Genomic DNA, 17,952 nt, shown 5'->3' with positions numbered 1-17,952 from the left:
TAGATTAGATTTCAGAGTCAGTCCTGAGTTCAAATCCTGCCTCTGATGCTTGCTTTATAGATATGACAATGTGCAAAACTCTGAGCCTCAATTTCCTCATTTGCCAAATAAGGATAATAATTACACTTACCTTACTGGGCAGATGTGAAATGCCAGTAAAATGATATTTTTTGACACTACATAAATCTAGGGGCACCTCAGTGGATTGAGAGCCAGGCCTAGAGCAACAGAGCCTAGGTTCAAATGTGAACTCAAACACTTCCTAGCTGTGTGACCCTGGGCAAGTCACTTAATCCCCATTGCCTAGCCCTTATTACTCTTCTGCCTTGAAATTGATACATAATACTGATTCTAAGACAGAAGGTAAGGGTTTTGATAATACAAAAACAAACAAAAATTCATAAACCTTAAAGCACCATAACATAGTTCTTATTAATATTTCTGTCATTAATAATAACTAATATTTACCTTATTTTGGTATATGTGCTACCAAAGCGAGCCCAATAACTGGCATTTATATAGCGTTTATTATTATTATCAGCTATATGGGGTCTATTATTATTATTAATATTAGCTAATCCTGAAAAAAATCTAAAGTCCAAATATATGTTCCCTCCCACCCTCTTCATCCATCTTTCTAGGGTGAAGGAGTCAGCCAAACCTCACACGCCACCACTCCCTACTTCCTTTAGGCTGTTTTGGGGGGATTCGCTTCTCCCTGGTAGGCTCTCTCTCTCTCTCTCTCTCTCTCTCTCTCTCTTTTTTTTTGTCCCTTACCTCCTGCCTTACATTGGTTCTAAGGCAGAAGAATGGGAAGGACTAGGCAATGGAGGTGAAGTGACTAACTCAGGGTCACACAGCTAAGAGGTATCTGAGGCCAGATCTGAACCCTAGTTGCATCCATTTTCTAACCTGATTTTACCTGGATAAGCATATTGAGAGGAGCAGAGTGGGAGGGATAGAATCAGAGAATGTTAGTTCTGGCCCTGGTTGGGAATTGGGCACTAGGCTAAGAGTCAGGAAGACCTCAGTTCAAATCCTGCCTCTGATACTTCTGAACTATGTGACTTTGGGCATATCATTTGGGCAGATCTCTGTGCTGAAGTTTCTTCATTGGTAAAAAGAAGGTGTTGGTTTTGACAGTCCCTGGCAGTTCCCATTGCTAGTCCTGGGGTCTTCTTCTTACCTTAGGTGCATGAAGAGGACAAAGGCCATGAGGAGGGCTCCGAGGGAGATACAGTGGCCCAAGTAGTTGATAATGACAGCAATATGGTAGTGCAGCTTACTTTTTCTCTATACAAAAGAAAAGAGAAGGAATGAGAAAAAGTGGAAAAGAGGAAAAATGGACCCAGGCATTAATCTATCCCTGTGTAAAGACACATGTGCATTCTTTTTTTAAAATGTATTTATAAAAAAAAACCAAACAAACAATACCTTGTTTTCTCTCTTAGTAACAACTCTAAAACAAACAGGGTTAAGTGGCTTGCCCAGGATCACATGGCCAAGAAGTATCTGAGACCAGATTTGAACCTAGGCCATCCCGACTCCAGGTCTGGTTCCTTATCTCTTATGCCACCTAGCTGCACTTCCATGTACAACTTTAATCCATCCATAGGTGTGCATGTCCCCACTCCATGCTAAGCATTATCATGGATATAGTCAAGAAGACACAAGTTCAAATACTGCCTGTGACATCTAGCCGTGTGACTATGGGCCATTAATAACCTCTCTGCATCTCAGTTTTATCATCTATATAATGAAAATAAGAATACCCATAAATATCCACAGCCCAGAGATGCTGTGAGGATTAAATGAAACAATCTATAACAGTGATGGCAAACCTATGGCACACAGCCGCCCCTCCCCCCTCAAGTTTGTTACTAGAAAGACAGAGGGACTCTGACAGAGGGGCTCCTCTCTCCCTCTCTTTTGTGTCTAATGACATTTTTCCCATCCCTGCCTCTCTGCCCAGCAGCCAATGGGAGCTCATATTCCCCTCTCCCTCTCCACTTGGGATGAGGACATTTCTCACATGACCCGCCCCTCTGCTCAGCAGCCAATGGGAGCGCACAGTGGGTAAGGTGGGTGGCTCACAGGTGGCAGAGCTGGGAGGGAGCAGAGCACTTGGGCTATTCCCCTCTCCCTCTCTACACTCACTTCACCCGCCCCTCCACCCAGCAGCCCGATGGGAGTGCTTCTTCCCTCCCCCATGTGAGGTAAGTGGGAGTGGGGTGGGGCATGCTGGGCACTTGATGTGGGGGTAGGACCCGGCACTCAGTTACTGGGGTATAGGGTGGGGGTGTGGCCCCTCACTCCATCTCTAAAAGGTTCACCATCACTGATCCATGACTTTGCAAACTTTAAAGGGTCCAGTAAACATTAAGCATTACATGCATAGGACAGCCCCTATCCATGGATAACCTGCGTTTGCATGCAGAGAAACACATTATACCTCCGTCTAACAAGTGCCCATCCCACCCATACGTCATCTTCTCGTGGGCACTCATCCACCTCCAGGTGAACATTCCCCAACATCTGCCCAGCACCATGGAGGCTAACGAGGCCTGAACTGAGGATTGTATTCAATTTGTTGTTTAGTCATTTTTTTCAGTTGTGTTTGACTCTGTGACCCTATTTGGGGTTTTCTTGGCAGAGATTCCGGAGTAGCTTGCCATTTCCTTCTCCAGCTCATTTGATGGGTGAGGAAACTGAGGCAAACAAGGTGCCGTGCCCTGTCTAGGGTCCCATAGTCTGAAGCCAGATTTGAATCCAGGAGAATGAGTCTTCCTGCCTCCAGGACCAGTGCTCTATCTGCTGGGCCACTTTGCTGCCCTATGGATGACTATGATTCTCCCAATTTTGCAAATTTCCTCACTTTGCAACACATGTAGTCCTAACTCTGGCCTGATATAGTCAGCAGGGAAACTGGGAGAGATGGTGCAGATGATGTCTCAGTATATCCAAGCCCCATGACTGAGGAAATAACTCCACTGTGGCTCTGGTAGCAGGCATTAACCCCTGTGTCCAGGAAGTCCTGCCTGCTCTTCAGGCCAAGAATTCCAGCAAAAATCACCAGAGGACTGCTGGGTAAACTGCAAGAACCCAGAGCATTAGCATTGTGGGCAACCGACTGGATTGGGACTAAGGAGGGGTGTGAATGGTGGTAGGAGCGGGAGTGGGAGATGGAATTGCTTAATGTAAATGGAAACCTTCTGAGCCCAGAAAGCAATAGAGGCTGAGCCCAGGAGCATCCGGAAGATACATATCACAGCCTGTCTGGACCTGATTCTTAATTTCCTTTTATTAAATTTTCCAGAAGCTTACATCAAGAATCCACTAAATAACAGCATCTGTGGTGCCCTAGCCCACACATGGCCCATCTCTGTCCATTGGGGTCCGAGCCTGGCAAGATAAACATTGCTGCACACGAAATGCTAGCTTCCCTGGATTACTCCCCTATCTGTCCTGACCTGCCACCTTACATCCTTCCTTGGCTCCCTCCTGCCCCTGGTTATTCCTGAAGTGCTAGGGGTCAGCCCTGGGGTGGAGAAAGTGGGCTGGGGGTAGAGTGGTGCCCAGTTAAGTGGCAGAAAATCTCTGCTGGCGGGAAAGCAGTGGGGTGGAGAGAATAAATGGGTTTGGAACTAGAGGAGCTGGGTTTGAATCCTGGCTCAGCTAGTTCTCAATTAGTCTCTCAATGAACCAATACTGAGTAATTATCTATCATGTGTCAAGCACACGACTGAGTGATGGTGATCCAGAGACAAAAATGAAGCAACCTTTGTTCTCAAGGACCTTCTCTATGATGGGCCAGACCGAATGGACATATATAAGCAGAATAAATATGAAGTAAATAGAAAGTTTTTAGGGAAGGAAAGTTGAGGGGATGTCAGTAAGGAAAGAACTAAACAAGGGGGCAGCTGGGTGGCTCAGTGGATGGAGAGCCAGGCCTAGAGATGGGAGGTCCTGGGTTCAAATCTGGCCTCAGACACTGCCTAGCTGTGTGACCCTGGGCAAGTCACTAACCCCCATTGCCTAGCCCTTACTGCTTTTCTGCCTTGGAACCAACCAATACACAGTATTGATTCTAAGGTGGAAGGTAAGGATTTAAAAAAAAAAAAAAGAAAAGAAATCAACATAATTAATCACCTACTATGTGCCAGATATTATGTTAAGCAGCACTTTATAAATAGAATCTCAGTTGATCATTACAATAATCCTGGGAGGTAAGTGCTATTATTATTCTCATTTTACAGTTGAGGAAACTGAGGCAGGAAATGATTCCATGACTTTCACAGGGTCACTCGGTTAGTGAGCATCAGGTTAGATTTGAACTGGATTTTGTGTTTCCTGACTCCAGGCCTGGCACTACATACACCTAGATATGTAGCTGCCTCTAGGAAAGATCTCATGTAGAAAAGGGTATTTGTGGAGCAGCTGGGTGGCTCAGTGGATAGAGAGCCAGGCCTGGAGAGGGGAGGTCCTAGGTGATTTCTGCTGGGATTCCTGGCCTGAAGAGCAGGTAGGGCTTTCTGGACATGCCTGCTACCAGAGCCCCAGTTGAGTTGTTTTCTCAGTTGTGGGGATTGGATATACTTCCTAAATATGTGACCTGGGCAAGTCACTGGACCCCCATCGCCCAGCCCTTACCTTCTGCCTTGGACCCAAAATTTAGTATTGATTCTAAGATGAAAGATAAGGGTTTAAAAAAGAAAGAAAGTGGTATTGCCCTAGCTGTGTGACCCTGGGTAAGTCACTTCACCCTGTTTGCCTCAGTTTTCTCATCTGTCAAATAAGCTGGAGAAGGAAATGGTAAACCATTCCAGTATCTTTGCCAAGAAAACCCCAGATGGGATCATGAAGAGTCAGACATGACTGAAATGATTGAATAACAGCCCAATAGTCACATAGAGGTGTAAAGGCCCTGAAATTAGGTGACGGCTATGGGAGTAAAGAGCAGGGTTTGGGGGTGAGGTAGGAATGGTAAGATGTGGCAACTGGACAGATATGTGATATGAGAGGGGATGACGAAGTTAAGGATAATGCTAAAGTAGCAAGCCTGGGGGACTGAAAGAAATAATGATAGAAACAGGGACGATCTAAAGGCATGCAGGCTTCTGGAGGAGGGTGGAAATGATGATGATGATGATGATAATAACAACAAATAGCATGTACCTCATTTGGTCCTTGCAACCCCATGAAATTATTGTCTCCATTTTACATATGAGAAAATTGAGGCTTAGAGAATAAGTGAGGTTCCAAGATCGCATAACTAATAAGTGGATGAGATGGGATTTGAATTTAGCTCTTTCTAACTCCAAGCTCAGTGCTATGTCTACTCTGCTACCCAGCTTCACACTGAGTTTGAGTCACTTAGAGGTGATTTGGTTTGAAATGTCTACTATATAGTTGGTGATGTATGCTTGAATCTCTGGAGGGAGCCTGAAGTTGAATTTATATAGATAAATTCCTCAGATACTTCCTAGCTGTGTGACCCTGGGCAAGTCACTTAACTCAGTTTGCCTAACCCTGGCCCTTTTGTCTTAGAGCTGTTACTAGGATAGAAATAAGGGCTTAAAAATCATGTATATCTGTATAACCCGGTGGAATTGCTTATCAACTCTGGAGGGGGGAGAGAAGAGAGGAGGGAGACAAAAAGAATCCTGTACCCTTGAAAAACTATTCTAAAAATAAATAAAAATAATGTATATAGATTTGAGAGGCTGCATGGAGAAGATATTTATTTATTTTATTTTTTTAAACCCTTACCTTCTGTCTTGGAATCAATACTTTTATTGGTTCTAAGGCAGAAGAGCAGTAAGGGCTAGGCAATGGGGGTTAAGTGACTTGCCCAGGGTCACACAGCTAGGACGTGTCTGAGGTCAGGTTTGAACCCACAACCTCCCGTCTCCGGGCCTAATTCTCAGTCCACTAAGCCACCCAGCTGCCCCCATGGAGAAGATGTTTAAACACATTGGGACTGATGAGGTCACTGAGAGAAAGTAGATAGAGAAGAGATGAGAACCATGGAGAGAGTTTTCAACTTGCTAACCTAAGGGACTCCAAAAAATTAGATAATATCTAGTCTTCAGTTTCCTCATCTATAAAATGAAAGAACTGCAATAATTTCAGTCATGTCTGACTCTTCATGGCCCCATTTGGGATTTTCTTGGCAGATACTGGGGTGGTTTGCCATTTCCTTTCCCAGCTAATTTTATAGAAGAGGAAATGGAGGCAAGCAGGGTTAAGTGACTTGCCCAGGGTCAGCTAGCAAGTGTCCAAGGCTGGATTTGAACTCAGGTCTTCCTGATTCCAGGCTTGGCACTCCATTCACTGTACTACCTAGCTGCCCCAGTGGCTGGACTAGATGATTTCTAAGGTATAGTTGGCCTCTCAATCCTAGAATCCTCCTTCCCTCAGTTTTGGGGACTGGGTTTATGAAAATCCTTTGTGGCTTTACTAAAGTAGGAAATCTTTGGCTTTTTTCCCTCTTTCCAGGCCTCTGAGTGGCTAGTGTCAGGCTTCCTTTCCAAGAAACCAGAAGGGGAGAATAAGGTCAACAATATTAGGGGAAATGATTAGGGTTCAGGAGAAAGAGATTTCTTCAGTGTCAGCTTTGGGGTTTAGGAGCTGTGAGCCTGATCAATCTCCCCCATTTAACATATTACATTAAGTCTCTGAGCTGTCTGGGAAGTGGAGACAGCTGGTGAGACAGCCTGAGAGAGAGGAAAAGAGACAGCTGGAGAGTCATAACCAGTTAAAGACAACTAGGGAGAGAGAGAGCCAGCCTGAGAGCCAGCTAGAGAAACCAAGCTAGTTCGAGAAACAGCCAAAGATACAGCCAGAGAGCCACTTGGATAAGCTATCTGAGAGATGGGGAGCCAGTCCAAGACAGCTGGAGAAGCAGCCTGAGATGGAGCTTGAGAAATCAAACTAGTTAGGGATAGACAAAGGCACAAACCAAAGAGCCACTTGGATGAACCATCTGAGAGATGGGGAGCCAGTCCAAGGCAGCTGGAGAGACAGCTTGAGGTAGAGCTGGAGAAAGAGAGCAGAGAGACAAGTAGAGATAGTGTAAGCTACAACAGCAGAGACAGCCCCGAGATACGGAGGAAGAGATAATAGAGGAGATAGCCAGGGAAGAGTAATGATCCAGTTAGAGACAAGCAGAGATAGCCAGAAAAAGAATGAGAGAGATGGAGACCGAGAAACAGCTGGAGGTGGAGGCAGCTCCTGGGCTCCTGGATTATGGGACCAAGGAGTAATTGTTGCCTTTTTTTCTGGAGTTTCCCAGTCTGGAAAATTGCTGCTGTTGTGATGAGAGGGGCTATAACCCGGCTGATGGGGGTGTGTGTGGGGGGGAAACCTCCTCTTAGCAGGGCGGTATTGGGGGCTAGAGCCCCTTAACTGTGTCAGCGATGACAAGAATTCAATAAACAATTAGAGCCTGTCCAATGCAGAGCAGAGACAGGCTGCCAGACTTGCTGGGTGACACAAACCTTGTCCCGAAGGATCTGGGAGACCAAATGAACGGCAGAATTAACATTCTATCTATTACCCCCGTGGCCCACCTCCCAATTAGGGCTTTTGTTGTTCTTCAGCCATTTTTCAGTCATATCTTGACTCTCTGCAACCCCATGTGGGGTTTTCTTGGCAAAGATGGTTTGCCCTTTCCTTCTCCAGTTCATTTGACAGATGAGGAAACTGAGGCAAACAGGATGAAGTGATTTGCCCAGGGTCACCCAGCTAGTTAAGTGTCTGAGGCTGGATTTGAACTCAGGAAGATGAGTCTTCTGGCCAATCAGGGTTAATAAGGCCATTTGTCCTATATCAGGCATCATAGTCTTATATCCTTGATTTCTGTCCTTTCTGGCCTGGGATTCCTTAAGCATCCCTCACTGACACACCTGATCTCTCTTCACACTGATCTTTTTCTTCTCTTCCTTTTTCATGTCTCTTTCTCTCCCTGCCCCACCCCCCATTCCCATCCCTCCACTTTCAATGAATTTCTTGTTTTTCATTCGCCTATCTGTTTTTCTGGGCTGTTTATACCTTCAGTGAATATACCAGTGAATAGATGAGGGCTGGGACATGAGCCAAGATTTTCCCCTTAGGTGTCCTCCATGAGTGAGTGTGTTTGGGTGGTGGGTCAGGATTGGGGTGCAGTTAGGTGGCACATGGATAGAGTGCAAGGCCTGGAGTAAGTAAGATTTGACCCCAAATCCAGCCTCAAGATGCTTACTTAGGTGTGTGGCCCTGGATGAGTCATTTAATCCTGTTTGCCTCAGTTTCCTCAACTATAAAATGAGTCCGAGAAGGAAAAATGCAAACCTCTCCAGTGTCTTTGCCAAGAAAACCCCAAATGGGATCACAAGGAGTCAGACAAGACTGAACAACAACAAAAAGGGCTGAGGGCCTAGAAAGGAGGTGGGGGAGAGACAGGAATTGATCTAGGAGAAAGGGGAGGGGATGGTGGGTGACAGTTGCAGTCCAGAGAGGAGGGGTACTGAAGCAGAGAGGCTGGTGCCCTGGTGTGAGTGGGGCTGGATGTCCTCCAGTCCGAGGTCAATGTTTCCTGGTCTCCCTGCGTCTTCACAAGTCCCATTTTCGCACAAACTTTCCTGTGAATCCATTATGCGAAATGCCCCAGGGGCACTGACACTTAATTAGGGCTTAGCCAAGGTGATCTGGAAGCTGGAGAAACCCATCAGCTCAATTAATTGGGTACTTTTCCTCTCAGCTCCTGGAGGGGCCTAGGGGTGAAGATCTCAACTGATGGGAGCAAGGGGCTAAAAGAGAGGGAATTACTGTAAGGGGATGGTCCTTCTACTAATTACATTAATTGATTTTATTGAATGCTAAGCAACTGTGAAGGATGGGAGTGGTTGGCAGAGCAGATGTGGATGGCAACACCTTCGTTGTTTATGATGGCAGGACTGAGAGGCTGAATGCGTGGCCAGCAGGGACTGGCTCTGTGTTGGTCCCTGAACTTTAGGGAAAATATAGAGAAATTGGAGAGGCAGCAAAGAAAGGCAACTTATAGGTCCAAAGGGAGATAGATGGTCCTTGGACCGGAGCCTTCAACAGTTTGCAAATGACTGATGGGTTAGTCTTCCAGCCCAACTCACGGAATCACTGAATTTTAGAACAGGGAGATAATCTAATTCAAACTTCCCATTTGTCAGTCAGAGAACACTGGAGCTCAGAGAAGGAATTAATCAACAAGCATTTATGGAGAGCCTATAATATGCCAGGCACTGTGCTAAATTCTGGGGATACAAAGGCAAAAAGTTCCTGCCCTGAAGGAGCTAATAGAGAGACTTGCAAAACTCAGACATATAGATAGATGTTGTTCATCTTTCATTTTTTTAAAAACTCTCACCTTCTGCCTTGGAATCAATACTGTGAATTGGTAAGGGCTGGGCAATGGGGGTCAAGTGACTTACCTAGAGTCACATAGCTAGGAAGTATCTGATGTCAGATTTGAACCCAGGACCACCCGGAACTGGACCTGACTCTTAATCCACTGAGCCACCTAGCTGCCCCCTCATCCTTCATTTTGAAGACAACCAATGACATCACAAGGGTGCTGCTTTGACTTCCCCATGAATTGGATTTTTTTTTTAAATCCTTACCTTCCATCTTGGAGTCAATATTGTGTATTGGCTCCAAGACAGAAGAGTGGTAAGGGTGGGCAATGGGGGTGAGGTGACCTGCCCAGGGTCACACAGCTGGGAAGTGTCTGAGGACAGATTTGAACCTAGGACCTCCCATCTCTAGGCCTGACTCTCAATCCACTGAGCTACCCAGCTGCCCCCGTTCAGTCACTTTTCACTTGTGTCTAATGCTGTGACAGCATTTGGAGTTTTCTGGGCAAAGATACTGACTGGAGTGGTGTGCCATTTCCTTCTTCAGTTCATTTTACAGATGAGGAAATGGAGGCAAACAGGGTGAAGTGATTTGCCCAAGGTCACGCAGCATAACAGAAAATAGTAATATTAATATATTGTTTTCTATATCATTATCATGAATCCTTATTTATGGTTTGATGGTACTTGTTTCTATTTGAGTTTGGCCCCCTAGACTCCATGATCTTTAAAGAAGTCTTGTCTAGTTCAGACAGGCTATGCTTTATGTTTAGGTGAACATTATATTTTTTTCATGGAAGAGGGTGCTGAAGAGTTAAAGGATAAAGGATTTTTCATTTTGCAGAAAGGAAGGTTCAGGGGCAACAGTCTCTGTTTCCAAGTCAGTGGAGGGTGACTCTGAGGGTGATGCTAAACACCTGGTTTCTATGTCAGTAAAAAAGCCTAAACAAGATGAAAGGGGCTTAAATTAGAACAGACGAGATTTAGTTTGGATATAACCAAGAACTCCAGCATTACTAGGGGAACAAAAATGAGAAAGGAGGCTAAAGGAGGGTGTAAACTCCCTGCCCTTGGACATTAAAATCCTAAAGAGATGACTAAACATAGAGATGACCGTCTGTTCTAAAGGCTGGGTCGGAGAACCTGCTTCTCCATAATTCCTGCCAGTTCTTTTCCCAGAGCATTTGAGTTCCAAGAGTTGGGCCAAGATCCCTGCATCTTGATCTTGAATTCTTTCATCTCACCTATGTCTAAAACTTAGTGTTTTCATGTCTTTCATCAGGAGAAGCATAATTATTTTCTTTTTTGTTGTTGTTTACATTTTTAAACCCTTAACTTCTGTGTATTGGCTCCTACGTGGAAGAGTGGTAAGGGTAGGCAATGGGGGTCAAGTGACTTGCCCAGGGTCACACAGCTGAGAAGTGTCTGAGGCTGGATTTGAACCCTGGACCTCCCATCCCTAGGCCTGACTCTCAATCCACTGAGCTACCCAGCTGCCCCCCATAATTATTTTCTAAACCACAACTTTCCTATTTCTGCTAAGAAAAATTCCAACAACTGGCCTCGCCCATCTTTTCTGTCGATCCTCCTTTTTGACAGAGTCCATCTTCTCCACTCATCTTTCCTGGGAGGGAGCCTCTACTTTCATAATGTCATTTCTGTCCATCATTTTCGTCAAATAGAATCATAGAAATGGAGGAGCTAGAAGGGACCCTAAAGACCATTTCCTTCAGTCCTTTCCTTTTACAAAGAAATTTGGAGGCCCTAAGAAGAGAAATGACTTCTTTAAGGTTATACAGTTACAAAGTGGTAGAAAGAGGAATCAGACCCAGATTTTCTGACAGGCCTGGAGAGGTGAGGACCTGGATTCAAATCTGACCTCAGAGTGACCCTGAGCAAGTCATTTAACCCCATTTGCCTAACCCTTACCACTCTTTTGCCTTAGAATGGATACCAAGACAGAAAGTAAAGGTTAAAAAAATATCAATGATCATTCTCCTTAGGAGAGATTTCTCATTTGCATCTCCACCGTGACTGGAAAATCACAAGATTTCTGTACTTGGTGTTGATGCTTTGGAACCTCGGGAACTTTTGACTCTAGGTTCTCCTGCAGCCTCATTCCATTGAGTATACTGCTCTGCATTTGTTATAATTTTAAAAGAAGTGCTAGGTCACAAAAGATAGAATTCTGTATTTGGGATATAGCAGACCGGAGTTCAGATTCTGTCACAGACTTTTCCTAACTGAGTGATCCCAGAGCTACTTATTTAACATTGTTCAGCCTCTTCAGTATCCCCATCAATAAAATGCAGATAGAGAATAACAGCTCTTTTCTTGAGGTTTTATGGTGAAAATCAATTGAGACAAGGTATGCATAGCATTTTACAAACTAAGGTAGCTCTAATTGAATAGTATGTTTTCAGTAAGTTTATAACACATTTTATATAGGTTCATAGTGTAATACATTTTAAATAATTTTATCATATAATATTTTAATAGATCATATTTAAGAATTTTTATAATATATAAATAAGTTTATAATATATTTTAAATTATTTTAAATAAATTTATAATATAACATTTTAAATAGGTTTGTAGCATATTTTAAATACATTTATAATATAACTTTAAAAATATGTTTATCATATACCATATTTTAAATAATTTTGTATTATTTTTTTAAGCCCTTACCTTCTTTTTAGAATCAATACTGGGTTTTGGTTCTAAGGCAGAAGAGCTGTAAGGGCTAGGCAATGGGGGTTAAGTGACTTGCTCAGGGTCACACAGCTAGGAAGTGTCTGAGTTCTGATTTGAACCCAAGACCTCCTATCTCTCTGCCCCCTGTAATATGTTTTAAACAAGTTTATAATATAACATTTTGCATAGGTTCATAGTGTAAAACACTTAAAATAATTTTATTATATAATATACTTTGATTTTATAATAGAGCATATTCAAAGTAAATTTATAATATGATATATTTTAGATAAGTTTGTAATATATGTGTTTTTTGAACCCTTACCTCCTGTCTTAGAATCAATACTGTATATTAATTCTAAGGAAGAACAACAGTAAAGGTTGGGCAATGGGGGTTAAGTGACTTGTATGTGAATGGAATTAGCTCACCCTCATTCACTTGTGTAGACTCTAGCCACCAGGAATGTCACCCCACACAACTTAGAATTAAGTGGGGAGGGGGAGGTCTGTGACCCACACATGATAGTAAGTAACAAATCAAAAACAAGCGACTGCCCNCTTGGCAAAGATGGTTTGCCCTTTCCTTCTCCAGTTCATTTGACAGATGAGGAAACTGAGGCAAACAGGATGAAGTGATTTGCCCAGGGTCACCCAGCTAGTTAAGTGTCTGAGGCTGGATTTGAACTCAGGAAGATGAGTCTTCTGGCCAATCAGGGTTAATAAGGCCATTTGTCCTATATCAGGCATCATAGTCTTATATCCTTGATTTCTGTCCTTTCTGGCCTGGGATTCCTTAAGCATCCCTCACTGACACACCTGATCTCTCTTCACACTGATCTTTTTCTTCTCTTCCTTTTTCATGTCTCTTTCTCTCCCTGCCCCACCCCCCATTCCCATCCCTCCACTTTCAATGAATTTCTTGTTTTTCATTCGCCTATCTGTTTTTCTGGGCTGTTTATACCTTCAGTGAATATACCAGTGAATAGATGAGGGCTGGGACATGAGCCAAGATTTTCCCCTTAGGTGTCCTCCATGAGTGAGTGTGTTTGGGTGGTGGGTCAGGATTGGGGTGCAGTTAGGTGGCACATGGATAGAGTGCAAGGCCTGGAGTAAGTAAGATTTGACCCCAAATCCAGCCTCAAGATGCTTACTTAGGTGTGTGGCCCTGGATGAGTCATTTAATCCTGTTTGCCTCAGTTTCCTCAACTATAAAATGAGTCCGAGAAGGAAAAATGCAAACCTCTCCAGTGTCTTTGCCAAGAAAACCCCAAATGGGATCACAAGGAGTCAGACAAGACTGAACAACAACAAAAAGGGCTGAGGGCCTAGAAAGGAGGTGGGGGAGAGACAGGAATTGATCTAGGAGAAAGGGGAGGGGATGGTGGGTGACAGTTGCAGTCCAGAGAGGAGGGGTACTGAAGCAGAGAGGCTGGTGCCCTGGTGTGAGTGGGGCTGGATGTCCTCCAGTCCGAGGTCAATGTTTCCTGGTCTCCCTGCGTCTTCACAAGTCCCATTTTCGCACAAACTTTCCTGTGAATCCATTATGCGAAATGCCCCAGGGGCACTGACACTTAATTAGGGCTTAGCCAAGGTGATCTGGAAGCCGGAGAAACCCATCAGCTCAATTAATTGGGTACTTTTCCTCTCAGCTCCTGGAGGGGCCTAGGGGTGAAGATCTCAACTGATGGGAGCAAGGGGCTAAAAGAGAGGGAATTACTGTAAGGGGATGGTCCTTCTACTAATTACATTAATTGATTTTATTGAATGCTAAGCAACTGTGAAGGATGGGAGTGGTTGGCAGAGCAGATGTGGATGGCAACACCTTCGTTGTTTATGATGGCAGGACTGAGAGGCTGAATGCGTGGCCAGCAGGGACTGGCTCTGTGTTGGTCCCTGAACTTTAGGGAAAATATAGAGAAATTGGAGAGGCAGCAAAGAAAGGCAACTTATAGGTCCAAAGGGAGATAGATGGTCCTTGGACCGGAGCCTTCAACAGTTTGCAAATGACTGATGGGTTAGTCTTCCAGCCCAACTCACGGAATCACTGAATTTTAGAACAGGGAGATAATCTAATTCAAACTTCCCATTTGTCAGTCAGAGAACACTGGAGCTCAGAGAAGGAATTAATCAACAAGCATTTATGGAGAGCCTATAATATGCCAGGCACTGTGCTAAATTCTGGGGATACAAAGGCAAAAAGTTCCTGCCCTGAAGGAGCTAATAGAGAGACTTGCAAAACTCAGACATATAGATAGATGTTGTTCATCTTTCATTTTTTTAAAAACTCTCACCTTCTGCCTTGGAATCAATACTGTGAATTGGTAAGGGCTGGGCAATGGGGGTCAAGTGACTTACCTAGAGTCACATAGCTAGGAAGTATCTGATGTCAGATTTGAACCCAGGACCACCCGGAACTGGACCTGACTCTTAATCCACTGAGCCACCTAGCTGCCCCCTCATCCTTCATTTTGAAGACAACCAATGACATCACAAGGGTGCTGCTTTGACTTCCCCATGAATTGGATTTTTTTTTTAAATCCTTACCTTCCATCTTGGAGTCAATATTGTGTATTGGCTCCAAGACAGAAGAGTGGTAAGGGTGGGCAATGGGGGTGAGGTGACCTGCCCAGGGTCACACAGCTGGGAAGTGTCTGAGGACAGATTTGAACCTAGGACCTCCCATCTCTAGGCCTGACTCTCAATCCACTGAGCTACCCAGCTGCCCCCGTTCAGTCACTTTTCACTTGTGTCTAATGCTGTGACAGCATTTGGAGTTTTCTGGGCAAAGATACTGACTGGAGTGGTGTGCCATTTCCTTCTTCAGTTCATTTTACAGATGAGGAAATGGAGGCAAACAGGGTGAAGTGATTTGCCCAAGGTCACGCAGCATAACAGAAAATAGTAATATTAATATATTGTTTTCTATATCATTATCATGAATCCTTATTTATGGTTTGATGGTACTTGTTTCTATTTGAGTTTGGCCCCCTAGACTCCATGATCTTTAAAGAAGTCTTGTCTAGTTCAGACAGGCTATGCTTTATGTTTAGGTGAACATTATATTTTTTTCATGGAAGAGGGTGCTGAAGAGTTAAAGGATAAAGGATTTTTCATTTTGCAGAAAGGAAGGTTCAGGGGCAACAGTCTCTGTTTCCAAGTCAGTGGAGGGTGACTCTGAGGGTGATGCTAAACACCTGGTTTCTATGTCAGTAAAAAAGCCTAAACAAGATGAAAGGGGCTTAAATTAGAACAGACGAGATTTAGTTTGGATATAACCAAGAACTCCAGCATTACTAGGGGAACAAAAATGAGAAAGGAGGCTAAAGGAGGGTGTAAACTCCCTGCCCTTGGACATTAAAATCCTAAAGAGATGACTAAACATAGAGATGACCGTCTGTTCTAAAGGCTGGGTCGGAGAACCTGCTTCTCCATAATTCCTGCCAGTTCTTTTCCCAGAGCATTTGAGTTCCAAGAGTTGGGCCAAGATCCCTGCATCTTGATCTTGAATTCTTTCATCTCACCTATGTCTAAAACTTAGTGTTTTCATGTCTTTCATCAGGAGAAGCATAATTATTTTCTTTTTTGTTGTTGTTTACATTTTTAAACCCTTAACTTCTGTGTATTGGCTCCTACGTGGAAGAGTGGTAAGGGTAGGCAATGGGGGTCAAGTGACTTGCCCAGGGTCACACAGCTGAGAAGTGTCTGAGGCTGGATTTGAACCCTGGACCTCCCATCCCTAGGCCTGACTCTCAATCCACTGAGCTACCCAGCTGCCCCCCATAATTATTTTCTAAACCACAACTTTCCTATTTCTGCTAAGAAAAATTCCAACAACTGGCCTCGCCCATCTTTTCTGTCGATCCTCCTTTTTGACAGAGTCCATCTTCTCCACTCATCTTTCCTGGGAGGGAGCCTCTACTTTCATAATGTCATTTCTGTCCATCATTTTCGTCAAATAGAATCATAGAAATGGAGGAGCTAGAAGGGACCCTAAAGACCATTTCCTTCAGTCCTTTCCTTTTACAAAGAAATTTGGAGGCCCTAAGAAGAGAAATGACTTCTTTAAGGTTATACAGTTACAAAGTGGTAGAAAGAGGAATCAGACCCAGATTTTCTGACAGGCCTGGAGAGGTGAGGACCTGGATTCAAATCTGACCTCAGAGTGACCCTGAGCAAGTCATTTAACCCCATTTGCCTAACCCTTACCACTCTTTTGCCTTAGAATGGATACCAAGACAGAAAGTAAAGGTTAAAAAAATATCAATGATCATTCTCCTTAGGAGAGATTTCTCATTTGCATCTCCACCGTGACTGGAAAATCACAAGATTTCTGTACTTGGTGTTGATGCTTTGGAACCTCGGGAACTTTTGACTCTAGGTTCTCCTGCAGCCTCATTCCATTGAGTATACTGCTCTGCATTTGTTATAATTTTAAAAGAAGTGCTAGGTCACAAAAGATAGAATTCTGTATTTGGGATATAGCAGACCGGAGTTCAGATTCTGTCACAGACTTTTCCTAACTGAGTGATCCCAGAGCTACTTATTTAACATTGTTCAGCCTCTTCAGTATCCCCATCAATAAAATGCAGATAGAGAATAACAGCTCTTTTCTTGAGGTTTTATGGTGAAAATCAATTGAGACAAGGTATGCATAGCATTTTACAAACTAAGGTAGCTCTAATTGAATAGTATGTTTTCAGTAAGTTTATAACACATTTTATATAGGTTCATAGTGTAATACATTTTAAATAATTTTATCATATAATATTTTAATAGATCATATTTAAGAATTTTTATAATATATAAATAAGTTTATAATATATTTTAAATTATTTTAAATAAATTTATAATATAACATTTTAAATAGGTTTGTAGCATATTTTAAATACATTTATAATATAACTTTAAAAATATGTTTATCATATACCATATTTTAAATAATTTTGTATTATTTTTTTAAGCCCTTACCTTCTTTTTAGAATCAATACTGGGTTTTGGTTCTAAGGCAGAAGAGCTGTAAGGGCTAGGCAATGGGGGTTAAGTGACTTGCTCAGGGTCACACAGCTAGGAAGTGTCTGAGTTCTGATTTGAACCCAAGACCTCCTATCTCTCTGCCCCCTGTAATATGTTTTAAACAAGTTTATAATATAACATTTTGCATAGGTTCATAGTGTAAAACACTTAAAATAATTTTATTATATAATATACTTTGATTTTATAATAGAGCATATTCAAAGTAAATTTATAATATGATATATTTTAGATAAGTTTGTAATATATGTGTTTTTTGAACCCTTACCTCCTGTCTTAGAATCAATACTGTATATTAATTCTAAGGAAGAACAACAGTAAAGGTTGGGCAATGGGGGTTAAGTGACTTGTATGTGAATGGAATTAGCTCACCCTCATTCACTTGTGTAGACTCTAGCCACCAGGAATGTCACCCCACACAACTTAGAATTAAGTGGGGAGGGGGAGGTCTGTGACCCACACATGATAGTAAGTAACAAATCAAAAACAAGCGACTGCCCGCTGGGCAGTCCAAAACAGTGTTGAGGCTGCCATTTGTCCACTTGAAACTGGAGGTGGATGCAAGAAGTGACGAAAGCTGCTGTCTTTTAAATATGATGGTAACTTCCTGTGAAGTTTTGAACTTGGTGTGGAAGGATCACTGGTGAGACCTCAGACTGCTTCCCTTTGAATTGTCACTTGGGTAAGTTAGGCTGACTCTCTTTCTCTTCCCTTGGCGTTTCTGGAGGCTCTAGCCTCAGGGAGGCCTCTCTTCTGGGAGGAGGCCTTGTGGCTAGAAGCCTTGTTAAATTCACCTCTGTGCCCCTCTGCTGGGGCTTCTTAAATTCCTACCTGGTTCAGGCCTCTTTTCCGGGCC

At 43.2% G+C, this 17,952-nt stretch overlaps 1 protein-coding gene across 1 annotated transcript in view; it reads right to left on the bottom strand.

Moving 5' to 3' along the window:
* The window catches only part of CRHR1 (corticotropin releasing hormone receptor 1), a 109,254-nt gene that overhangs the window by 17,848 nt on the left and 73,454 nt on the right, over positions 1–17,952 (bottom strand). The window contains exon 6 of the mRNA XM_044675126.1: positions 1,187–1,293. Coding sequence (XP_044531061.1) covers positions 1,187–1,293 — 107 coding nt within the window. The remainder of the gene's footprint in view (positions 1–1,186; positions 1,294–17,952) is intronic.

The sequence above is a fragment of the Gracilinanus agilis genome, chromosome 4 (assembly GCF_016433145.1).
Source record: "Gracilinanus agilis isolate LMUSP501 chromosome 4, AgileGrace, whole genome shotgun sequence".
In the NCBI taxonomy this organism is placed as follows: Eukaryota; Metazoa; Chordata; class Mammalia; order Didelphimorphia; family Didelphidae; genus Gracilinanus; species Gracilinanus agilis.
The sequence above is the reverse complement of the archived record's forward strand: the minus strand, read 5'-3'. Positions and strand labels throughout refer to the sequence as shown.